The following is a 26,742-nucleotide window of genomic DNA, read 5'->3' as shown; positions in this document are numbered from 1 at the left end:
TTTGTATTTTCTTATTTTCTGTGCTAGGGACGCTTGAGGGTGTGTGCCTCCACAGCTCAGGTGAGGTCGGGGCTTTGTAAAAAGGTAGCGCCCAGGTGCCAGACCATAAGCAGAAGACGTTCGAGAGACATAGCACAAAATAAACACATGTTAGTGCGGAGTGAATCTGGGGTTGGCTTTCACTTTCACTTTTGTTGGTGAGTGTTATATAACCAACAACACTGCATAGTGTACCTTTAAGCCTTTAAAATATGTAGCGGGGATCTTTTTCAAGAGGCTGTTTGTCAAGTTGCTAAAAGAAGCTCATGTTGTACGTGAATTGTTTTTTAATATACCTGAGTATGATTTATGAAGCAATATTTGTTATCGAAGCTAAAAGTAATATTTCAGGCACCATCGCCATATTCACCAGCGGTGAGGGAGCAAATTCTTATTTACAGTTGCAGTCTAGTGGAGGGGACACCAGGGAGCTACCCTTTTCAACCTCCATTTTGTACAGTCGGACAGTGGAGCGTCTGAGGATTAAGTGTGTGGTAGATGGTGAGGAAGGCGAGAGCTTTTCCCTGTCGTCTTTTACTCCGCATGACCAGTTGTCTGGCTTCCAGCTAGAGGAGGTTCAAGTCAGTAGATAAATCACATCGGACACACCTATGCTGTCTCATCTGTGTCTAAGTCTAAGGTCATTTTCAGGTTGAAGCCAGATAAATGCTCCTTTTCATGTAGTTTACTGTGAAACATCTGGTCTTAATTTGCAGTACATTTATGTAAATATATCGGGGTCATTAAATTTGTGGATCTTCAGTGTAATTCCAGCAGCAGCAATAGAGGTTTGCTTGGTGTTCACAAACCCACAGCTGGGTACTTAAGAGGACTTTGAGACTGTGACAGTGAAATTAGCGCCACCGAGAGCATCTCAAATAGAAATTTAAACGGCATCAAACACACATTAATAAAGAGGAATAATTGAGCAAATAATGATAGAGCATGATACTTGAAAGTGTTGGATTGGTGTTGTTTATCTCACACACACAAGGACACATGAAGGAGTTGTTGGTTTCATTTTGTGTCACATTCCACGGAATATCCACTCTGTATGAGAAACGCACATGTTGGATGACTCAGAATGGGATTCTGGGAACTAACTTGTCTCATATTTCCATCAGTAGTCTTTTCCCACTGCGCCTGGCATGGCAGCTCTCAGGAATACCCACCCAAAATACATTACTGTTACTCGTATGATCTCAGACAGTAAAATCAATACTGGCAACAAAGAAACACAAGTAAAAAATCTATAAGGCTCTGGAGTCTTACAAAGATAAACTCAGAGCTACTTCTGCTCACAATGTATATAATGATTTGTGCACTTATAGATTGTTCCTTTCAGCCTTTCTAAGCAAATAGCTCCGACTATGTTTATCTTATGCAATCAAAAGCACTCATCACTTCATGTGCGTCTGCACTGCAGATGATGAAGCACATCAGCTGAAAACAAGATATAAAAAAGGGTCAAGGAATAGTGATTTTGGGAGGAAGTAATGACACGAATTATGAGCAAGGCCTCTGTTTGACTGGAGTGTATTCTTATATCAGAGACATAGATCACAAATCTGATTGCAATCTGTCCTGGTTTTCACAGGCCACGTGTAGATCTGTGTAAGCTCAGCCCATTTGCAAAATAAAATGACACTGTACGATTCTGTCTGAAAATCCCAGATATTTTACATCTGTACATTTTATATATGTGAGACATTGCTCAGATTACATGTATATGAGCGGAGTTTCTCACCAGAAGGAGTGGGGGATGATGCACGGTATGACACATAGGTGAGACAGCTGAGAAGCAGCAGACAGCAGCAGACTTCTGTTGGAGACCAACAAAAGTAGGTGTTTTTGGAGACATGTCGTGCCATGTTTGTGGCAATAAAACTGGGTATTTTAAACCCAAACACAATGTTTTTCTAATACTAATCAAGTGGTTTTTGTGCTTAAACCAAACCACATGGGTGCCATGCCGTTGTTCCAACAGTGCAAATTCTGTAGCCCTATTAGTCCAAAAAAATGTCCCATTGGACCAAAGGCTCGTTTCTCCGACAGCCTGTTATCCCCAAAACAAACACCCATTGCTCCAAAGTCCCATTTCTCCAAAAATACACACTCCTTGCAGTTAGTTTAAGTTTCCCAGCAGTGTTTGAGCAACCGATCTGGGGAGTTATTCAACGACCCAGCCCTGCTTTTCCAGCAACTTTTGTGCCCCAGAACATTAGTGTTTTAGTTAAAATGTGGTCTTTTTCCTGACCATAACCAAGTGTTTTTATGTTCTGCTTAAACCCAACCACACAATTACAACAGCAGTGTGAAAGTGTGACAAGTGTGAAACACTTGTAAATGGACTGCACTTACATAGCACCTTTCTAGTCATCTGACCACTCAAATCACTTTTTTTTTTTTTACAATACGAGTCACATTCACACACACATTCATAGACTGGTGGCCGAGGCTACCGTACAAGGTGCCACCTGCTACTCAGTTTTTTAACACACTCGCACACCGATGGAGCAGCCATTGGGAGCAATTTGGGGTTCAGTATCTTGCTCAAGGATACTTCGACATGCAGACTGGAGGAGCTGGGGATTGAACCGTTGATCTTCTGATTAGTGGATGACCTGCTCTAACTCCTGAGCTGCCCTAATACCTGTGTTTTATATAAACGTATGATGCCAATATTTCATCTGCTGATTGGTGTTTGATTTTAGGAATAACAGACTGTTGGAAAAATGGGCTTTCAGTCCAATGGGACATTTTTCGGATCAACAGGGCTTTGGAATTTTCTGGCCAATGGGACAATAGTCAGTCCCCACCACATGTTTACCACAGTGTTGTCAGAACACAAAATTGAAATGTAAAGAACAATGGCAGTTTTAGGGGGGGCCAGCAGGAGCCAGTGCCCCCATAACTCTGAGTCCGGCCCCCCCTGTGGCCCCCCCCCGCCAAAGAGTCGGAGGGTTGACGCGGAACGCAGAACTAAATCGTCTCAACAGTTTGCTGGTCGGACCACTTAAAGCGGCACACCCACCGGATCATGTGAAATATACCATACAAGTAGGTAAAGGGCGCGAGTTTTCTAGTGTATATATACAGTGTTTCCCATACATTGACTAATTTGCTCTGCCATAGTCTCCAAAAATCAGCCAGATATAAAATGCCTCCGGTAAATGAACGTCACTCTGTAGCGCTCTGGCTGGAGCGCCTACTGAGAATTCTTTTTCACACATAAAAAGCACAAAGATGTTGAAATCTAGGCATATTCTGCCACCATAACTTGGCTCTCAGAGTTCACCAGATTGAACAAGATTTTTATAGGTTCTAGGCCACTGAAACTGGCCTAGAACCACCACTGGTAAAGAAATGTAAACTTGTACATATCTACGACATATGAAATGTGTATGTAACATATCTGTGGTTTGCAGAAACATACGACGCCAACATCTGTTCTGGCTATAGGGATGGTAAACCTCACTGCAGCAAAGAGAGCACTGTGAAGCTGATTGGTTTTGGTTAAAAATAAGGAAAATGACGACTAAACTGGAACCTCAGCAGTTGAGTTGCAGTAACAGGTCAAGTTGTCACCTACTGTAACAACTGTGGGCAATACAATCATGGATAACTTGCATTGATGGACTACAGACGAGACATATGTTCGTCTTCGCAGCTCTTACTGACACCACTCCCTTGCTTACTCATTCACAGATCATCCACTGGCTGAACTGATCAGGCCTCAGAAAAACACCATCACAGCTTCTTATTCTTTCTGTATCACTGTATGTGCTGAAATTGTTTGAGATGCTTTTTCTGAAGTTTAATGAGACAGAGATCAGATAGCTATCAAATCCCTCCAAGATGCTTGAAGTGGTTGAGCCTGAAGAGAAAGAGAACCAACACTGCGGTGGGATGATGTTCCTCTAATTAACAAGCAGCCACAAAAGGTCATAAACAGCGGCAATACATGTCATTTCTCCTACATGTCACAGTTCACACTCTCCTTTTAGCCTCAAAGGACAGATTTTTCTCTGGCGATCATTGATAAATAACATGATAAAAAACTTTGTTTTGGTCTTTATTCCCTCTCTTCTCCCTGCATGCTTCCATCTGACTCCACTCTGCCTTTTCTCTCTCACACACTGATGCTGTTTTGCTTTCCCTCATGGTTTTTTCCTTATCTAGTCAACCTCAGTCCACTCCATAGCTCACTACCTCACAAATGCCTCTCTCTCAGTCTGCCTCTCTCCGTTCAGGTTGTTTTAGTCATTAGCTGACATGCTGATACCATCTCAGACACCTGTTCTCTCCTTCCAATGCTGCTTCTCCTCATTCTCTCTCTGCCTCTCTCGTCCTCCTTTCCTCTCGCTGCCTCCTCTCCTCCTCCCTCTTATCTGTTCGACAGGTCTGGAGAGAACAAATTAGACCTGCTAAATTAAGCCACACACACAGCTCCAGTCTAGCTAAAGGGAAGCTGTGTGTGTGTGAGAGAGAGTGTGTGTGTGAGATGGAAAGATATAAACGCACACTCAAACACAGGAGCTCTTTGAAAAATGGGTAAAATGGATCAAATGAGATAAACCTCAGGAGTTGGATTCTGTTTTTAAAGTACAGAGGTGTGATTATTTGACCAGAGGAGGAATAACAAAGGGTGAGCAGGGAGGGAAGACACAGAGAGAAGCAGTGAGAATCTGAGAGAGGGAGAGAGATAAGGGAGTTATATGTTGGGGTACTTTTACTTTGTAGTCATTATGTTGGGTTGAACTTGGTGAAGTTTCTTTCTTGTATTTTCAGCTGAGGTTGTGAAGGGCACATCTGACTCAAACATGTAGTTCATGGCTGTGTGTATTGATCCACAGCTAAAAATAGTCCCCAACAAATTAGGGCTGTTCAACTTGGGGTAAAATGCTGCGGCCGCTAGACACTGTCGCTTTTTTACCCAACTGTCCAATCACAGTGGAGGAGGTACGGGATGAAAAGCCCACCACAAAGACCAACCAACCCTGTCTGACTCCCAACTCATCAAATGCCCATGCTTGGGGCGACCTCTAGCTCACCTGGCAGAGTGTTGTGCTGAGTCATCTGCAGCGGCCCAGGTTAAATTCTGACCTGCGGCTCTCTGCTGCCTGTCATCCCCCTAAGCCTTCCTGCGTCTCCTGTAGCTGTCTTATCAATAAAGACAAAAATGGCTGAGGCTGTCAGATGCTGACACATTGAAGCATCCTTTAGCGACGGTATGAGCCGCATCGGGCGGCGGCAATTTTTGATTTCCTGAGCAACTATCATGGTATAAAGAGTGAGAAAGTCTGCGTAGGGTGGATACAAAGTCGTTAAAACTGTTATCTTAATAACAATGTAGTGTGCTAGTATGTGTAGCATATTATGATAGTGATGTCATGTGACATTATATCACATTAGTAACAAATGCACTTATTTTAAGCCAGACTTTGATTTTTTTTTTTCCTAAACCTAACCACGTACTTTTGTTGCCTAAACCTAAGGAAGCAAACTTAACCCTTGGAAAGAGCCTGTATGCATTTAACAAGCAGAACTGTACATATCCTACTGCAGCTTGACTTGGCAGACTTGTTTTTTGCTCTAAAACTTGCCCTTTTGCAGGCTTATGGCCCCCAAAGAGTGGAATGTGTGTGAAAGCAGAAGAAGTACAGTAAACGGGTGTTAGACATATGTGTGGATTTTAAATGTATTTATACTAACACATCCCCGAGGAGCTCCCGCAAACCATGTCCTACATCGTCCATGCTGTGGAAGTCCAGAAACTGTACATTTCCAAAGTTTATTTTAAAAAGACAGTAAATTGACACCCCGTCCTGAGAACCCAAAACTGATGCTGGAATGGTAGCTAGAGTGTCATAGTATGTCGTATAGGGCCACCGACCAAGCGTTGGTATTTGACAAGTTGGTAGTGAGTATGTCTTGGACCAACTGTCACATCCTACATGTACAAATGCTGAACAACAACAATAGAGGAGAATTAATACTGAACCTATGGATTGGCAGGGCTGTCTTCCCTGCGCACTTTAGCCTTCATCATAGCAAACAGATGCAACCAAAGTGTGAAAAACATGTTAAAAGCCTCATTGCCCTTCCGTGATCTGCATTTAAGAATTTATTTATTGAATTTGTTTTAAAACTGTCATTTTTTGTTATTTATAAAGCAACAACCTCCCTCATTATTGCCAAACAATGGAGCTTATTTGGTCTTTATAGCACTAAAATCTGAGTACATGACGTAATTTGCAAAAAATCAACAACAAAATTACGCTCATACTACATATCATACTGTTGAACCAACCTTAATCACTGCAAGGGCAAACTCAAGCCCAACAAGCAACAGCAGATGGACATTTTGACCTGGATGTGACATTACTGAATAATACTAACGCAATGTAGTGTCCAATTTTACACTTAAAGGTCAGCTTAACTTTTTTTAAGCAGCTCAACATACTTTGGTGGTAACTCACATCGACAATAAATGCAAATAACTTTGGTAATGTCTTGAGAATCATCTGGCAGGGCTTTAAAGCTGGACTTGCCATTCAAAAGATGTCTTTCTCTATCCATGTTAAAATATAAAATTATTCCATATATATGCACCTTTGTGTTTATGTCATAAGTAGAAACCAATGAGCTTTGGACTGAGTGCTAAGGCCGGGGTAGGGAACTTAGATAGTATTGACTAATAATAATAAAAAAGACAGTCGTATGTTTCAAGTAAAAACTCATAGTGTTTCTTAGATTTTTGGTTCATGAAAAGAGGTTTTGCTGGTGTATGTAGGGTTTTTAGTACAAATTGTAATGAGAGCCAAGGTAACTGTTATCACAGGGACTTAATGTCAGAGTGACTGTATAAAACTGAAGCATAGTCTGCAAATACAGTATCTCCCTCTCTCCCTGTCTTGCCCTTTACTCCATCTGTGCTTATACCACTTTTTTCCTCCGTTTTTCCCTCAGATAATAAGCGATGCCACTAGTTCAGCCCTGTCTCTGATGCTCTGTCTCTTCCCCTCTCCTCTGCACTCATAAAAGAGGAAGCCAGGGAACATCTTTAAATGCTTCTCCGTTTCTCCGCCGCTCTTTCTCTCCCCCCTTTCCTGCTGATTATAGGGCGGGAGAACATCCTCAAATCAGAGTCCCCCTCTTTCTTCTTTCCTCTCCCTGACAGAATGACAAAGCTAATCTCCTTATCCGTTCATTTGACAGCCTTTAAGAGAACACTTTCTCATCCTCACCCCCCTGCCCTCTTCCCCCTATCCCTCCATCTCTCCTCTATTGTCGAGTGGACGTGTGAGAAAAGAACAGCTGGCTAATGCATGTTGGCATTTTCCCGACAGTGTTACCCTCTCTCACTTCCTCCTTCCTCTCCCATCTACATATCTCCCCCTATCATCCCATCTCTCTCTTTTTTATTGTGGAAGTAAAGGAGTGAAAGAAGCATTTTACCTGGAGCATCGCAGTGGTACTCGGGCTGAACCCGATGTGACAAAAAAAAATAATAAAAACTTTAAGCTGTGTCCCAAATAGCAGCTCATGATTCATCGTCAGCTGTGTGTGCGTGTGTTGTAGTATGTGTGTTTGTCTGGGTGAAAGTGTATGTCTCACCAGCAGTGAGTAGTAGACTTTGAATCCTGGCTTTGCAACAAAGTAATCGTCAGACTTGAAGGTGACTCTGAGCAGGTTGGTTTTGGAGTTGAGACTAGGCGGTGCCTTCTGCCCACACCAGCGACCCCAAATTATAGTGCTGGTCTCGGATTGGTCCTCCACTTCAACAAAGTCATACCTGGAGTGAGATAGAGAGATGGAGATGGAGAGGTAGGTGAATGTGTGGGAGGGAGGAGGGAAAGATGGAGAATGAAACCTGCACGTCAAGAAAATAGAAAAAATGAGACTTTGAAACTGAAAATAAAACATGAATGTGTCCTCACAAATGGAAGAGAGGACACTCAGGAAGGCAGTAAGATAAAAAATGTGGGTCTTATTTTTGTAGTTTTCATCCATTTTGGTAAAAACATTTCACTCAAAAACTCACTGTGATTACTAACACCTGGAAATTCAATGACTAAATGGCTTTTAAAAAAAAATTGAAATAGTCACAAACAACTTTGACCTTCCAGACGTTTTCTTTCAGCTTTATGCTTTATGAAGATCCATACCACTCTCACATCCTATATGAAGCTGGAGCCAGTAGCAGGTTAGCTTAGCATAAAGACGGACATCAGAGTTAAACATCTAGCCTTCACTACAGTTTTGTCTCAGTACTAACGAAACAGAACGTGTTGAGGCTGAGACACATCAAACTGACATCAAAGAACTAGCAGCAACAAAGGCCGACTGTTGCATTGCCTAACGTCGCCTCTGTCTCAGCCAAAAAGTTACACTGAACACACTATGAAGTCTACAGCCAACGGCTAACTAGAATGTACATTCTGCACCTGCATGAGAGGAAACAACTCTTCATACCAACAGGCGGCAGTGGTCTGTATATGTCATTCAAAAAAGGACTGTTTCAAGATTCAGTTGGCCAGTTAGCACATTAGCAACACAACCCAGTGTTAAAAGAACAAATGATATTTGCTGTGCGCTAACAAACAGTACCACAGTCAATTAGGAACCATTTTTGCTCAGCACTCAATGGCTAAAAAAAATAATCTTATGATAACAAGTTTGTTTTGATCCTCTTGACTTTCTTTGTTTGTTTACTTTCCTCACTTCCATTTCTCTTCTCGTGTACTGAGCTGAACTGCCAATCAGAGCAATTTCATTCAAAAAAGCCAACAAGGGTGGGCTTTTGCCAAAGGTGTGGGACACACCAACAAAACTAGGGCTGCAGACGCTCACCATCGGCATAACACTGACCGACTGGTGACAGTCGGCCTGGTCTGTCAGGGCCCTTAATCAGTGAGCTTCTGAGGTGCTGGTAGGATGATTTTGTTACCTGTGGAAGGCCCCAGGCTAGCTGTTTCTGGGTGTTTCCTGTTTTATTGCTAAGCTAAGCTAACAGGCTGCTGGTTCAAGCTTCACAGATATCAAAGTGGTACCAATCTCATCAAACTCGAGGTAAGAAAGCAAATAAGCCTATTTTTAAAAATGTTTTCAGATCTCAGTATCCACTTTGCTCAGCACAATGTTCTCATAACCAAAAGAAACAATAGCCTGCACTACAAATTTAAGACTTAATTTATAATTTAATAATTTTCCTTCTTCCTTTCGTGCACATTGATCTCCTTCTGACACTTCCTAGTTAGGTAGTTTAGGTTGACTTAAGGGTTTAAGTTTATTCAGCACTAATGATCAAATTAGTGATGGGACAATTATACCATGTATTCTGAAATCACAAGCCTGCGGAACAACAGCGAAAAGTTATCGGGTAACTTTCCAGCAGTCAATGCTCCCGTCAATTAGTGAGTCGATCTATCAAACACACACACAGCCAATGTGACAAACAAGATTTACAAAACCGGGCGCAGCTACTTCCTCCCTCCTCCCACCTTTCCAAATCTCTCCTCCCTCCTCTCCTCCCCCTCCTGCTCCCCATTGTCTTTTCAGCAAAGTGCTTACAAAGACGGCTGAGTTGCATATGGGGATTAAAAAGTCTATTTTCTCCCCTCAACCCTCAAGGACAAACTTCTTATACTTCTTGCCAAGAAAGCAAACTTCAACTATCCATCTCATTTGCAGTGATTCCACCCCCTACACTTTTTATATGCTTTTCTATCACATCCTTTCAATCACATCTTATTGTTGGTGAGCTAATGTGCATGCATTAACAAATCACGGTCACACATTTTACTGTTGCTGTTGAACGTCCTTTCAGCTGGAGACTTCTGCTCCATAAACTTTTCCTCTCCTCTTTGTCACTCCAAACGGTCCTCTCCATCACTGCTTCACTCACACTCTGGTTCTTTAATCACTGTTACTATCATCTGACTTTTCTCCTTTACAGCTGCTTGTTTATCAATACCTCCTCTTCTTTCTGCTCTGCACCTCTGCTCCTCTTTTGTCCATTCAACTATTGTCCCTCTCTCCTTTTCTACTCCGCTCTAATCCTCTCCTCGGAATTCCATCACTCCTCTCTCCATCTGTCTATTTCTCCATCTTTTCGAATCTCATGTTTTACCTGCACACTCCATTCTCAGCCTCCTCCAGACCGAAGTGTCCGTCAAACTCCAGGTGAATGCGGCTCCCTGGTGGCGACAGCAGTTTCCATGACAACAGCAGATTGCGGGGGTAAGCGTTGGGGTAGCGTGGGCTGTGGACGGCTCCACCCACTGGCGTGACTGTGATGTTTTCCTCCTTGCGGTACAAGTCTGTGGTGAGGTGATTGCTGTCTGTTAGTGGTTACAACTAATCAGTTAGTTAGTCCAGTTGTAATTAAGCACACAAGCAAAGCAGCTTGTTCACAGACACATACGCACAAAATGCAAATCTACATGCAAACACACCAACTAGACTTTAGTGGAGGAGACATAAGGAAGCACAAGAAAATACACAGACGAACGATACAAATTCAAATGTGACATTTCAGTCCTGTGATAACACGACCTCAGCAAATGTACTTTGGCTCTCATAAAGCTCTCAGCTTAATGTACACAGACATACCTCAACAAAATAGTTCAACAGTATTGGAAATGCGCTGATTCACTCTCCTGCCAAGTATTAAATTAGAGGATAATAAAACTCTCGGCCCCTTCAATGAGGACTTGAGGCCTTTGCACACTGAGTCTGTTTTTTCTTCTGCAATTGTCTCATGTATAAAATAAATACGACCTCATGTTGTAGTCCGAAACTTTCGTCCATCATTAAAATTTTCAGAACAGGTTTAATTGTCTACGTTTTTCACATCCGTCAGAGCCTTTGGAGACGTTTGACTAAGAATAGGCGAAGAAAATGTGGCGACGGGATGCTGCCACGACAAGACAGAGAATGATTCATAACTCAGATAGCTACTTTCAGCAGGTCAGATAGTAACACTCAGGTGGATGATGATGAAGAGGAGGAGGATGTGGACCATAAAGAATAAAAGACCACAGAATGTGGAGGACAGAGAGAGAGGATAGCTCCCCCTCTTCATGTAGCTGCAGTGCCAAGTTTAAGAGAGACAAAGGAGGAAATGTGTCTTTTCATTTTGTCTTTCAGTATTAAAGTATTAAAAAACATATCTGAAAGAAAAAAATAGTCTAAGTGTGCAAAATCCTTTACATACAGTATAGCCAGGCATGACTAACCTGGCTTTCCACCTAAAACTGCAGTTTTTCCTTTTTAACGCTTTGTTTTTTGTACGGATTAGAAAACAAGACATAATGTATTGCAGTGTATTGATTAATAGTGAGCTTTAGAGGCACTCTAGAGAGATTTTCTTTCAGACAGAGCCAGGTTAATGCTGCGTACACATGGAATCAGGCAGACGTCAGACAGCAGATGGATAAGCAGCAGGAACGTAAAATAACACATGTATGATGATATGTTGAGATGGTGATTTTATTATCTTAATAAAATATATTAAGATAATTTCATGTTTATTATTTGACGTAGTTTTTCTAGTAGTGTCCAGTAATTGTCCAGATTTTGATGCCCACATTTTCCTCTTGTGTGAGGAAGCTACGCAAGATCTTGTTGTAAATTCCATCGCAGAGGACAGCAAAAATTAAAATATTTCAACTTTGAATGACAATGCTGTCTACCGTTACCTTGTCAGTATTCTCTACTAGCCTCACCTGCTCCTCCATCCTGCTCTTATCCATTAAAATGATACCCAATTTTCCATCTCCCTGATTCCATGTGAACGCAGCATAATTGTATCCCCTGATTCCAGTCTTTATACTGAGCTAAGCTGGATTCTGCTGGTAGCTTTGTATTTACAGAAAGATCTAAGAGTGGTATCAATCTTCTTATCTAACTCTTGGAACTTAAGTGAATAAGTGTATTTCCCAAAGTGATGATCTGTTCCTTCGAACGTGTCCTTTTGTGGTTTGCAGTTTGTTTTATTAGATAACTGAGAGAGAATAATTCGGATCACCTCTATCATGATTTTATGGCGTGAGAATCCAGTTTTAAACAATGCTTGATTGTGGATCTGCTGAACATTGTGTTTTAATGGTGTTTAGGGACATGACTGTGTAGTCTGACCTTCTCACACCCATTAGATTTTGGTATTTTTTACATGTGCAAGTGGAAAACTTGGCCTGACATGGTTCTGGAGAAAATGTCAAAGGGTCAACAAAGACATTTAGATTCCCTCTTTCACGCTCATAAATATCAACAGTGAATTTGAAAGCAGAGCTGGTCACGGTCCAACATGGAAATCAGGGATTCACCAAAACCATTACGAGCAATTCTCTCGTCACCAAGAACATCGCATCCTGTTTTATAGCTGCTCTTGAGGCCAAGGGATGGACAAACTATCGCGGTAAATTATATACTTGTCAACACAGAGAATAAATTGTGTGTGGCATGTACTGTGCATAGAACTGAGCTCGTAAACATTGTTATGCTGATAAGTGTTTTTAAATAACAGTGTCTGTCTTTACTGTGAAGTTCCTCGCACTGCTGTGCCAAAACAGCAAAAACACTGTGCTTACCTGTCCCTGTGCTTTGTCTACTTTACAAGCTCACCACAAACCCATGCACACACACACAACACACACACACGCTCTTATAAAAAGAGATAATTCTTACCTACCTACCTAACATATATCCAAAAAAAATGTAAAAAATATATTTTGTAACTGTTACTATGGGCTCTGCTTATGAGCTTCATTGCTTTACTTACGATAAATTATAAACAGTGTTATTTAAAATTGTGTTTTTAGTACAATAATTGCTCATCAGTATTAATGAACATTATAATTATACCCACTGAATGTCTAATCAGCTCAATAACAAGTCAAATTTAAAGAAATGCACAACAAACTTATTAATTTCTCTCATCATTCTATTGCTGACTTTCTAAAAATCTAAAAAAAAAAATCCCTGCACACGCGCACACACACACACACACACAGTCGAAGGTCAGGCTGTGTGCTGAAGTAGGCTGACAGGGCTGTATTTTCTGAGCGGTGTGTGGTTTTTGCGAGAGAGCTGAATGCATAATCAAGCCACCGCAGCCTGCACCCCTGGGAGATGATGATGAAGCTTTGGCCCTTTCCTCCACCTCTTCACTGCAAACTTCCCTTAATTCCTCCTCCTGTCCTATCCTGTCTTTTCCTCTCTCTCCTCATCTTTGCTTCAGTCAGTGATTCTGTCTCATCAGTCTTTCTTCAGAAGTCACACCTTCTGCTAATTCTGGCTCCAGCAATTAACACTGCTCCGAAGTGTGTGCGTGTGTGTGTGCAGCAGTCATGAGCTTGTGTAAGTGTGTGTGCCCGTGTGTGTGTGTGCATGTGTGTTTGAGCACAGTTTGTTTCTAAAGGAATTCTTCCACTCTGCTGATCAGAGGCCTGGCTGTACAGATCCATTCAGTCATAAAAGTGCTTATGTGTCAGGAACTTTCACCCAGTAAGGACACTGGGAAGGAGAGCTCTAGGGCTGCCTCCTAATCGTCGACCGAATGTAAGTCGACCAGGAAGGTTATTAGTCAGCAACATTTCATTGATAACTTAATGGCAGAAAAAAAAGAGAAAAAACAAGCGTGGAACACTATTAAGAGCTGCCCCTCCTCAAAATAAATCTAAACCTATATGACTGGACCATGTGGGAATTTAATTTGAAAGGACAGACACAGGAACCAATCACAGCGGACATATCTTTTCCTTCTTCCGTAAATATTCAGTCTGATAAATACGGAAAAGTTGATCATGTTAGTGCAGGGCTACCCAGAGCTTTACATCTGTCCCACAGACGATAGGCCTACGCACTTATAAACAGCACCTGGAAGAAGATCAGCTCTACACTCAGAATTTCAGGTAAATAGGCTATATGATTCTTGTTAAGGTTGCTTAGCAACCTAAGATGCAACCTGCCACTGACCTCGCATTTTCCAGGCCGTTAAAGACGCGGCATGTGTAGGCTATGGCCTCTTATTTCCAGGGCTGGTACCTGCAGTTATTCCACAGGCTAGTTAAAAACATGTCGGGCAGGAAATCCAAAGTGTGGGATCATTTTGAGAAGGTGAAGGACGAACCCAAGGTGATATGTTAACTCATCTTCATTGGTCGACTACAAACATGATGTATCATCTGAAACATGGAAGTAGCTACATGCCCATTAGCCACTTAGCACAATCATTACTGCTTTGCCCACAGCGTCATTAACAGGCGGCTCGCTCAGTGTGTGACGTGCACTTGTAGATAAAATATAGGCCTATATTAATGAAGGTTCATTAGTACGGTTTTGTATTTCTCTGTAATGTAGCACAGTGTTAACAATCTTACTGATACTATTCTTTCTCACACCTTCAACTCAAACCATTGTGTTGCCCCGCCCAAAATATATCACTTAATAATTAAATTAATATCGTAAACATGCAATCACTAGTCAACTAATGGCCCTAAATGATGACTATTGGTTGACTAGGAAAATTCTCAGTGGGGGGCAGCTCTAGAGAGCTCACTGTGGCAGTTTAAGTGTCTCTCAGTATTTGCACATGTTCATTAGGACATTTTTTTTTTTTTTAAGATATTTTTTGTGGCATTTAAGCCTTTAATGGATAGGAAAGACAAGCATAAAAGGGGGAGAGAGAGGGAGTGACATGCAGCAAAGGGCCACAGGCTGGAGTCGAACCCAGGCCGCTGCGGCAACAACCTTGTACATGGGGCGCCTGCGCTACCACTAAGCCACCAGCGCCCCAGGTGGCATTTTTTTTACACGTGTATGTGACCATTGTCATTTCTTTGTACATGAAATGGGTATTTTTATAATTTGAAGTGTGTGTTTTTGTGCACATAAAGGAAAATGCACAGCAAACTTTTGAAAGCATTTATAAAATGCACTTTTATTCTAAGATGCACAAACATCTCTTAGATCTCAGGTTAACTGTGTCACCTTATACTCACTCCACACACATGGATCTGATGTGACTGTCTCCATTTTTTACGATCTTTCCTTATTTCTGTGAAAAAATAACGCCCACAGGCAGCCACTAAATCCACATCACATCTTATATTTATACAATGTGAGTGTGTGAACTATAGATCAGCTACAACAATAGTTCAAGCCATCGAGTTTCACCGTGGACATATTGTAGGCTTTGGTCAGTAGAAGCTCTGCGCCTAGCACAGACCTATAGGTGGAGATACTACAAGCAGTAGTCGTTGGCAGTGTTGTCCCCAAGGAAATACCATGAGCCTCTGCCTTGTTTTCCTCAGCAATGTACAGATTCCTTCTGTCAGGTAAACAGGAGTAGCTAGTGCAACATCAGTCAAGACATGGCTGTTTTCAACTTTCTCCAGGCCAGGGTGACAGGAAGCCTGTGCAAGATGAGTAAGCTTAATTTAAATTGTAAGAAAAACTTACCCATGTCACTCTTGTGTGTGCATTTGGCTGAGTGTCACAATCATTTATCTGGCTTTGTATCTTATGAACCCTTTTGCCCTCTGATCCACAATACTGCAGCCTGTTTTCAACTATCCAGAGAGGGTAAGTTAGTGAGCTAATGAGTTTCTTTCTATTGACTTAAAGGTCATATGATATCATCTTGCTTGCAAAGCTTGCACGATATTTAGAGTGGTATTACTATTGTTGTAGAAGAAGAATATTATCAGTGGGCAGCAGAGGGCCTGCAGGGTTAGACATTGTTTCAACACACTATCTGGATTCAAACTCAAGTGTTTCAGCATTCAATCCGCCAAAGAGCACTTGACGAAGATAAAGAGCTCTTCATAGCTTCTTACATGACCGCTGCTGTATAGCTGATCCTGACCTCTGACCTACCTGAGCTGGAGGCAGGCTAAAAGAGAATTTCAACTCTCTGTAACTAGCTTTCTAATATTCATGAGTTTAACCGTTTCCAGTCGCTGCTCTTGTATTGTTAAGCTCTACAGTGATAAGTGCAGCAAAGCAACAAAAGCTATGTTTGTTTGTCTTGTTTGTATATTTGTCACATGTGTTGTGTTTCCATCCTCCAGTGAACTTGTGGAAGGCAGCACAGGCTTAGCAGCCAAACTCTAATCATCCTGCTCGTCAGATTTTATGTGATTTGATCTCTGTTTTTCCATGTTTTGCCTATTATTTTGTTTTGTCCTGGACAATAAAAACTTTATCGGTCCAGCTGGGAAAGAGACACATCCAGCATCTCTTGCATTTGTTTGTCCTGGGGAAGTTTTCTGGCAATGTAGGTTGAATATTTCGCAAAATGCTCTGGCGTTAATTGCTGATTAGTTAAACATACTGTCGGCAGGCTCGTCATTTTCTGCACATTTTCTAAAGAACAGTTTAACTTACTTAAAAATGTGTCCATCCATTAACACAGGTGTGAGTGTGTGTGTGAGTGTGTTAGAGAGAGATAGAGGAGAGTGTGATAGAGACAGAACGCATTAAGTAGAATTAAGACACTAAAATTAGAAAATATGTAAATTTCCTCAAGGAGCAACCAGCTCTTCTTGATGGAGTTTCTCAGTCACACCATTGACCTTACTATAAATCATGCAGCAGTTGTGTCAATGACACCATTGCAAATTCATGCAAATGATACGATGATGAGAGAAGAGGTTTCTATTACAGATCCAGTCCATAGAATTGACAGTGCTAGAAAGTGGCAGCTACATTTCGTATGCCCGCTTTGCAAATGAGGATACAGTTTTAAGTTTAAGGCTGAGATGGAATCGGGGCTGAGCAAAATCCTGAAGCCAACAGATAGGGGGGGGCAGAGTGGGATATGCTGTGTGGTTTGTAAATACTAGAACATTTACACATTTCTGTACATTACTACTCTGCATTGGACTTGAAGTGAAACAGTGACTATACCAGTGTTTGAGGGTGCAGAAATCATTTACTTTCTTTACGTAGTCCCCCATTGTTAGCACAATACACCAGAGGAGTTGTGCTTAAAGGTGCAGTGTGTGGTATTTCAGATCATCTAATGGGAGAAATGGTTTATAATATTTGTGACTATGTTTTCATTAGTTCATAATCACTTGAAATTAAGAACTGTAGTGTTTTTGATACATAAGAATGACCCGTTTGCATAGAAATCCTCTTCCAGAGAGTCCGCCATGTTGTTCAACAGTAGTCCAGAACAAACAAAATAAACACTGGCTCTAGTTAGGGTCATCAGCGTTTTGCACTGACCACTTTAGTTCAACTACACACTTTGCACATGGGAGAAGTTTCAGTTCTGCAGCCTCACCACTAGATGCCACTAAATCCTACACACTGGACCTTTAATGTACAGGCCAGTAAATCACACTTATGACTAAACAGTTGAATGTACCTAACTGTTCACGTCAGTCACCACAGTGTGCAGCTGAAGACCAGAGTGAAGGTAGAAAAAACATTCAACAAGCAACCAGTGAAGATGTCTGCAGCACAGGCATTGCTGTGCATCACCAGGGAAGATAACATGTTTGCTATTGACTGTAGACATCAGACAATCACGGATTGAAAAGACTTTAAAGATATTAATTTCAGTAAAACTTAAATTAAGAGCCCAGGCTATTATTTTCTTAAATCACCAAAATCAACAGGCCTCACCACTATATTTGGGACAGGCCTTTAATTCCTTTCACACCAAACTGTCTCTCAGCAAAGATCAAGTAATACAATCAAACTGTCTATTGAAACCAGTGAATATTACTCGTATGAAACAGACAGAGAGTCAGCTACAGCACTCAAGGATTACGGTAGCCGGCATACCGGCACAACCCCACTTTATCCTGTTTAAAACAATACTCACAACTTGGGATTGATTTTTATGGAAAAGGGGGTTTATAAAAGAGGTTTATATGCAATGGTTTCATTGGTCTGGCCCTTTTGAGATCAAGTTGAGCTGTATGTGGCCCATCAACTAAAATGAGTTTGACACACCTGTTTCAGGGTATTATTAGTCTGAGTGGGCGGAAGTTCGCTGCATAGATCAGCCTCTCATTGGGCGGAATGAGCCACCCGCTGAAGTCCCGCCCTACCACCTCCAGTTGTGTAGCAGTTTTCAACCGTTTTCAACACGTCCTTTACTAATTTTTGCGGTGTTTGATCTTGCGATTTTTCTGCCATGGTTCGCGTAGGCAATATTTTTGTGGGCGTGTTACACCAAAACCTGTTTCCCCCCGGCAATATTTTTGCAAGCGCACCGTTGCTGGCACCGCCAAGAACGACTGTGATTGGTTGAAAGAAATACAAGCAGCCGGGGTGTTTTTTTCTCCAATCTTAAAGTGAGAGTCGGCCCAGCCAGACCTTTCTTTTCTTGAGAAAGGTCTGGTGAGCGAGACTAGGGTATTATAGTAACTTTATTTACATTGATTTTAATGTATCCAGTTTATTTTATTTTATTAAAATTTGGGGACTCTATGAAAAGGGCTATGTTGTTTACTTGATGTGGGCGTAAACACCATCAAATCAGCAAAGTCAGCTTTTCAGCCTCACAGCCAGTGTTATAGCCAATCCAATTTACTGCAGTACAGGGCCAAAAAAATAAAAAGAAAAGAATGTGTCACTGTCCAAACTATATTATCGCAGGGTAGGCACTGGATGAATGAAATACATGAAATTATGTGATGCTGTCATTACTGGGTTTATCCATGCATGTAAAGACATGTTCTTCCAGTAAATTGCCTCCAAATATGGAACCAAATAAAGTTTAATTTGTCTCTGTTACGTGCCCACTCTCTTCTTCTCTCTTCATCTTTCTTCATGACCACTTGCATTGTCAGTTAAACACACATTTTGAGCATTGAATTAATTAGTATTTCCTAGTATAGGAAATGCACAAAAACACTTAGTTCTCATGGCATCAAACCGAAGATTACTTGAGGCATGTTTCAAAGCTAATTGGTCTTTTATTTTGATTATTAGGGTTTGTATTAAAGAGCTGTAACTATGATAGCATTTGTTTGGATAAAAAACGCTGGTGCATGTAAATTTTTACAGGAGTGGGATGGCGCATCTGCTCGAGCGAGTGGTGATAGTCGGAAATCCCAGGAGAAGGGGGTGAAGCATTGAATTACCAGTCTCATGTATCTCTTATCTTGGATAATACCAGTGTTTCTAGATGTTCTGCAACTAATTTTAGTCTCCATTTTTTAATCAGTTTTTCTGTGGTTGTATTCATGAATTTCTTTTATGAGCCTTTGCGACAAACATCACCGCACATATTTAATGCTTCACATTGAAGCCATAAAAGTCAAGAAACAGGCTCATGAAAATCATGTGTTTTACAAGACTTCTGTTCTAAACCAGTCACATTACATTTATGTCTTCTGAAGTTGACAGAAAGTTTAAGTTCTGCAATCTCCAGGAATGAGATGATGTCAAAAGCACTGATTATATCAGTGACAGTCTGACTCACACCCCTACATTTAAACACACGCATGCAAAGTCTCACACTGGCAATTAAGCTTTCAGACCCCTGATCTTACACTTAAGTAACTGTGACAATGATGCTGTGTGACTGTCTATTTAAATGTGTTTGTGGGTGTAAAAGTTCTCAGAAAAAAAAAAAAAATTCTTGATTGTATGTGTGTATTTGCATGGATGCGCGTCTGCCAGGATGTATGTGGGTAAATTCTCACAAATGAAACTTGGCTCTCCCACCTCCTGTGCCAGGGTGTGATGTTCTTCATGGCTCTGAGATCTATTTCTGATCCAAGTGCCAATCACACTCTAATTACCAAGCAACCAGCGTGCATCAGAGACCAAAAAACATGTCTCAGTGGAGAAATTACTGAAGTCACAAGAAATAAACTGACGATGCAGACGAGGTATTAAACTTGAGATTTTTCTCCTAATTAAAAGTGCCAAAGGTGAACAAACACTTGCCTAATATTAAACTTCACCTCTTTTTAATCCAACTCTCTATTCTGTGCAAACCAAACTATTTTTCTTGAGTGACAGTTCACAATGATACATTCTCACTCAGAGACACACTCCCACAGGACATTACCTATAACAAGGCAACCCCATTTCCTACATCTGCCATCCCATCTAACATATCCTGTCTGACTTTCATCTGCTCAAAATGAATTCTCATAAGCCCCGACACTAGCTAACAGGACACACATAATAAATTCACTCTCAGCTGTGAAGAACTCCCCAGAGACATGCGATGTTGCTGTTCTCGTTCTTGGTGGCATTCCCAGTTTCTGTCTAAAAAATAGGTGTTTAACTATCATGAGTTGGAATTTGATGTTCTTTGAGATTATGCAATTATTCAGTTTTATACAATCCAAACTATTTCAACTTGCATCACTGTGAAAGAATAAGTTCAACATTTTGGGAAACACTTTAATTTGCTTTCTGGCAAAGAGTTAGACAAGATGATTGGTACCACTCTCTCATATCTGTCCTTTCAATCCCAAGGCCGAAATGCATGGGGAACAGACGCAACACTTTTAAGACCAGCCATATCCTCTAGAGACCTGAACTTCTGTTTGGTATGCATTTTTAATTTCTCCCAGCTATTTGGGATCAGTAGGATCTGACAAGTATAGAAAAACTAAACATTGTCAACAATAATAAAGTCCCAATATCCTCAAATGAGACAACAATAAAGTCCCAATGTCTTTAGACGAGTACTTCCTAATTAACGGTGTCTTAGCTTGTTACTGTTGCTAAAATTGGTCAAATTTGTTGCCATGTCAAACTACAATCAAACCACATTTTTAATCATACATGCACAGGTTTCAGCCATAAAGTGTGTCCCGTTTTGTCATGGGATCAGCTGCAGACTGACTTGGCAGAGATGGCTGCCATCTTGTTTTTACATGGATTGGTGTATTGCGCTCTTACTTCCACTAGATGTCACAAAAAAGTGTCCACAAATGAGGACAACAGGTTCAAGTTAAGCAGACTGAAGTATCAGGTGCAGGAAACCAAAAATGTGATGTCCTCCCTCAGACGGTGGCTTTCATGGTCAGCGTAGCAGCTTAAGTTGATTATAATGGATTTGCGTGTCATGCAGCTGGTTCGCATAGCTTATCACAATGACTGGAAATGGGGAAACAGCTAGCCTGACTCAGTCCAAAGATAACACAATCTACCAATCTACCAACTACTAATTAACATGTTATATCTCTTGCTTGTGTTTGTGTCTGTACAAAAACACAAAGAGAAGAAATGACAATTTGTTATTTTTTTAAACATAGGCCAGAAATAGGGGCGTACAAGGGGAAAAAATAGGCCCATGGGCAATTATTTCTTGGCTGGCAGCAGTAACTGCTTGGAGTCTCCTGGCAACTAAAGGCAAATAAGAGTATTTTCCAAACTGTTGAACTAATGCTTTGATTATAAGGGGATAAAATTACTTTAAAGTCCATGCATGGACATTTCATTGACAGGATTAGGGAGCAGAATCTGTCTGAATGATGACAAGTATCCATCCTACATGTCAAGGGAAAGATTATTTAATAAAGCAGTCAGCATGCCGCACAATAGTTTTTATGCAGCATTTATTTATTTATTTTAACTTCATATTCTGAGACAGTAACTGGCTCAACCGTTGGGTCTAGAAAATACAAAAAGAATTTAAGTGAGAATGATAAAATCCAGTTTGGCTGTGGCACGTATGAACACTGAGAAGCAGCTCTACCAAAACTCTTTCGAATAATTTGACTTCAGAAAAAGAGAAAATAGCTTGAAAAACAATTTTCGATGTAATCGTTATTATTGTTATATTTATTATTATTACCATCATTATTATTACAGACCCATATGCCTTCATGCCCAGTTATCCACTGAATTGTTTATTCATCTGTGTTTGGCAACAGAGTGTAAAACGCTGGTCATTAGCGACAAAACTGCTGATAAACACTGTGAGCATGTGTGTCCCTGCGTGTGTACAGTGTGGTTGTGTATGCATATCTACGCTTCGCTTTTATTTATGTCCATGTTTGTGTTTGTTTGTGCACATGTATGAATCTATTGGCAGTTGCTTGCACCCTCAGAGTATTTTCACCCATGAGAAATGACCAAAGCCTTTTCCATCTTGCTAAATGTTAGTTCAGGGCTTGTGTGTGTGTGTGTGTGTGTGTGTGTGTGTGTGTGTGTGTGTGTGTGTGTGTGTTTGTGTGTGTTTGTGCGTACATCACTATACTGCTTATCAAAGCCTGTGCTGGCTCCACTGTTTTGCCACTCTCTCATGACAAATCAGCTTTAAATATTCTCCCTTGTTTCTCAGTCACGCCCACACAAGCATAGAGGCATGAAAAAGACAAACACACACACACACCCTGGAGGTGAACACTGCATGCCGAGGGGTGTCAGCTTTGGTCAGCATCGGCTCTCGCCCCGCATTTCTCCTGCTCTCTCTTCTTCACTTCCTCTGTTCCCTCCATCCTGCACCATCTTCTCTACCTCTGCCTCCCTCTCTTTTGACCATGACAGAAACACTGAAGATCTAATTTTTCTTTCTCTGAGGTTTACGCCAAATGGACACCTGATTTGCACTCTCACATTTTTAAATATTTCACACCTCAGGGACCAAGTCAAACCTTAGTCCTTGAGGCTTGACCAAGATTTAACTTGGTCCCAGAGGTGATAAATATTAATACATCAAAAATGGTCAGAAAACATAGTGCGTTGCTCGTGTATCTCTCTCCCTCTTTCTCTGACTGATATCTTACTCTCTCCTTTCAGATTATCATTTTGGTGCAGCCCCACCTTTGCTGCTAAAACCAATTAACTTCCATTACTTCTTTTATGCACAGCGACTGCATGTTTTTTGCAGTCAGTGTGAAAGTGTGGGGAATTGGGATTCTGAAGTGAAGCGACGGCATGAAGTGGAAGACAGAATATAGAAGGGTCGGACAGGAGGGACCTTTCAGTTCCAGTCTAACTAAGTGGCATGACGATCAAGAAGGAGAATACATGCTTAAAGAGAGGGTGTGTGGGAGTGTCCAGTGCATTAAGCCGGTCATACAGGCATCCATCTGAGCGTTACATACATGCTGAGGCGGCTGGGGTGTATGTATCCATGAATTATAGAGGACAGCAGGCCTATATATGTAATTATGAACAAGAACACACTACATGCATCATGTGCCGCCATTTGGACAAAACAGAGCTGCTGCATTAGGTTAATGGCTGCAGAGCCGTGGTCAGAAAACTGTGACGGGATAACATGAACATGATTTCCATCAGAACTATGTTGGAAATATGCAAACATTCATTCCATTTAACTCCTTTCTTAAAGTAGTGGATGAGTATTATACAAAGACAGTTTTTGAAGTTGATCTTAAATTAAGGTATTTTGTTAAAACAAAAAACTTGTTTTGACTTGTGTGCTGATTCAGCGCTAAGAATAGCAAGCTAGGCCAACTAGCTTCCACTTTTCGATAGAACACAATCTTAACTGTAAACGTGTGGTGAATGTTGTAAAGAGTCATGATTCATAATATCAAGCCGCCAAACTCCATTGAGAAGAAAATGATTTTATGTTGCAGAACATGGTAGTTGCTGCTTCACCGCTGCCTCAATCACTTAATATAAAATGTAGCAGTGAAAATATTCGAGATAGAATACAATGTGCAATATACATATAAACTGGTAACCTTGAACTGGTATAGATTTTTGTAGGTGATTAAAATACAATGTGCTGCGGTCCCCCCATGCTTCTGTACCACTAGATCTCATTTATCAAAGACGCTGGCACAGCCACACAGTACGTACAGTACAAGCCAAAAGTTTGGACACACCTTCTCATTCAATGCGTTTTCTTTATTTTCATGACTATTTACATTGTAGATTCTCACTGAAGGCATCAAAACTATGAATGAACACATGTGGAGTTATGTACTTAACAAAAAAAGGTGAAATAACTGAAAACATGTTTTATATTCTACTTTCTTCAAAATAGCCACCCTTTGCTCTGATTACTGCTTTGCACACTCTTGGCATTCTCTCCATGAGCTTCAAGAGGTAGTCACCTGAAACGGTTTTCCAACAGTCTTGAAGGAGTTCCCAGAGGTGTTTAGCACTTGTTGGCCCCTTTGCCTTCACTCTGCGGTCCAGCTCACCCCAAACCATCTCGATTGGGTTCAGGTCCGGTGACTGTGGAGGCCAGGTCATCTGCCGCAGCACTCCATCACTCTCCTTCTTGGTCAAATAGCCCTTACACAGCCTGGAGGTGTGTTTGGGGTCATTGTCCTGTTGAAAAATAAATGATCGTCCAACTAAACGCAAACCGGATGGGATGGCATGTCGCTGCAGGATGCTGTGGTAGCCATGCTGGTTCAGTGTGCCTTCAATTTTGAATAAATCCCCAACAGTGTCACCAGCAAAACACCCCCACACCATCACACCTCCTCCTCCATGCTTCACAGTGGGAACCAGGCATGTGGAATCCATCCGTTCACCTTTTCTGCATCTCACAAAGACACGGCGGTTGGAACCAAAGATCTCAAATTTGGACTCATCAGACCAAAGCACAGATTTCCACTGGTCTAATGTCCATTCCTTGTGTTTCTTGGCCCAAACAAATCTCTTCTGCTTGTTGCCTCTCCTTAGCAGTGGTTTCCTAGCAGCTATTTGACCATGAAGGCCTGATTCGCGCAGTATTGTTCTAGAGATGGGTCTGCTGCTAGAACTCTGTGTGGCATTCATCTGGTCTCTGATCTGAGCTGCTGTTAACTTGCGATTTCTGAGGCTGGTGACTCGGATGAACTTATCCTCAGAAGCAGAGGTGACTCTTGGTCTTCCTTTCCTGGGTCGGTCCTCATGTGTGCCAGTTTCGTTGTAGCGCTTGATGACACATTTAAAGTTTTTGCAATTTTCCGGACTGACTGACCTTCATTTCTTAAAGTAATGATGGCCACTCGTTTTTCTTTAGTTAGCTGATTGGTTCTTGCCATAATATGAATTTTAACAGTTGTCCAATAGGGCTGTCGGTTGTGTATTAACCTGACTTCTGCACAACACAACTGATGGTCCCAACCCCATTGATAAAGCAAGAAATTCCACTAATTAACCCTGATAAGGCACACCTGTGAAGTGGAAACCATTTCAGGTGACTACCTCTTGAAGCTCATGGAGAGAATGCCAAGAGTGTGCAAAGCAGTAATCAGAGCAAAGGGTGGCTATTTTGAAGAAAGTAGAATATAAAACATGTTTTCAGTTATTTCACCTTTTTTTGTTAAGTACATAACTCCACATGTGTTCATTCATAGTTTTGATGCCTTCAGTGAGAATCTACAATGTAAATAGTCATGAAAATAAAGAAAACGCATTGAATGAGAAGGTGCATCCAAACTTTTGGCTTGTACTGTAAAATAGGCACAGCCGAAATGTCAGATAGGGTGGACCACCATGTTAAAGATTATGGCTGAAAAAATAAAAATAAAAAATTTGCTTTTTTTTACTGTCTCCACAATTTAAAGCAATTGCAAGTTGTCTAACTGGAAGTGATTGTGTTAGCATGGCATCACAGTGATTTGGTCTAGGGTGCAACATGATTCAGTCAGTTGTGCACCACAGAGGTTGATGGCAACTTTAGCCTTACACTGTCAGGAAACAGCTGCCATTGGAAACGCCCACCCAGTGGCCTGAATCTGATACTGAAGTGGTCTCCGCTAATGTGTCCAAAAACAGCTTTATTCTCTTTTAAAAATGGGAAAATATTTTTTGACTTTCCAAATACAAACAACTCAAAAGTGCATAAAACCAAGTGCACAGTATATGCATGTAATATGCCAAGTTGTTCTCATGCACTGTTTATATGTACACCTACAAAAAGTAAGGCACCATAATTCATATATAACCCACTCATTAGGGAAGGTAGTCATGTGACCAGTGCACTGAAGGACAAAGGATATAGTATGGAGAGCGAAAGTCTCCATACTATGGACCCATCCACCTAGGCGGTGGATGGGTCAAACAGACACAGGACTTTCCCCGAGAAGACTGGTGTTCAGGACTGTGTGAAACCAAGTTAACTTTGAGTTATTTTAAGGTACTTTGTCACCATGTGTCTTTTCCTAAACCTAACCCACATAACTTTACGTTAAGTACTTTACCTTACGTTAGGTACATAACACAACGCTGAATCATTAGATGTCATATGAACAGTTGTATTTGCATTTTCGTAAAATATACTAACTGTTGTACAAGGATATATTGAATATACACACACTGTCTATAGATCATCTCTTGCGTTTTCTCTGAGTAAACCTACATTACATATTGAGCAACCACCTGTTTCTCCCTTTCTCTTTCTTCCTCTGCTTTTGGATCCATTTCCTTCACTCCTCATTTTCATTGTGAGAGCGTCAGCATGTGACAGCATGCATGAGTAAGTGTGTGTGTGTGTGTGTGTGTGTGTGTGTGTGTGTGTGTGTGTTATGTGGGTATTTGGGTGAGCACACACCTCTGTTGAAGGATTTAGAAGATTTTGTGTGCGAGAGAGTGTGTATGTTCCTTTGAAGCCAACACAAAGGCATGTCCTGTGACACGGACGGAGGAGGTTAGACAAACAGCCGCAGACACGACCAAAACAGTGTTTACTGAGCTTACCTTACTCTGTCTCTTGGTCTGACTACACACAAAGTGAACAAGTAAGAGGGGGAGCAGAAAGACAGACAGACGAATACAAACAGCACAGAAAAAGGA

At 41.2% G+C, this 26,742-nt stretch overlaps 1 protein-coding gene across 3 annotated transcripts in view; it reads right to left on the bottom strand.

Moving 5' to 3' along the window:
- pdgfd (platelet derived growth factor d) overlaps positions 1-26,742 on the bottom strand; it is an 87,950-nt gene that overhangs the window by 33,674 nt on the left and 27,534 nt on the right. For 2 of the 3 annotated variants that reach the window (XM_033630578.2, XM_078167135.1), the window contains exons 2-3: positions 10,175-10,385; positions 7,660-7,837 (exon numbers count right to left, since the gene is read on the bottom strand). In XM_033630578.2, the coding sequence (XP_033486469.1) occupies positions 7,660-7,837; positions 10,175-10,385 (389 nt within the window). The remainder of the gene's footprint in view (positions 1-7,659; positions 7,838-10,174; positions 10,386-26,742) is intronic. The other variant, XM_033630579.2, reaches the window with a different exon arrangement.

Source organism: Epinephelus lanceolatus, chromosome 4 (genome assembly GCF_041903045.1).
Source record: "Epinephelus lanceolatus isolate andai-2023 chromosome 4, ASM4190304v1, whole genome shotgun sequence".
In the NCBI taxonomy this organism is placed as follows: domain Eukaryota; kingdom Metazoa; phylum Chordata; class Actinopteri; order Perciformes; family Serranidae; genus Epinephelus; species Epinephelus lanceolatus.
The sequence above is the reverse complement of the archived record's forward strand: the minus strand, read 5'-3'. Positions and strand labels throughout refer to the sequence as shown.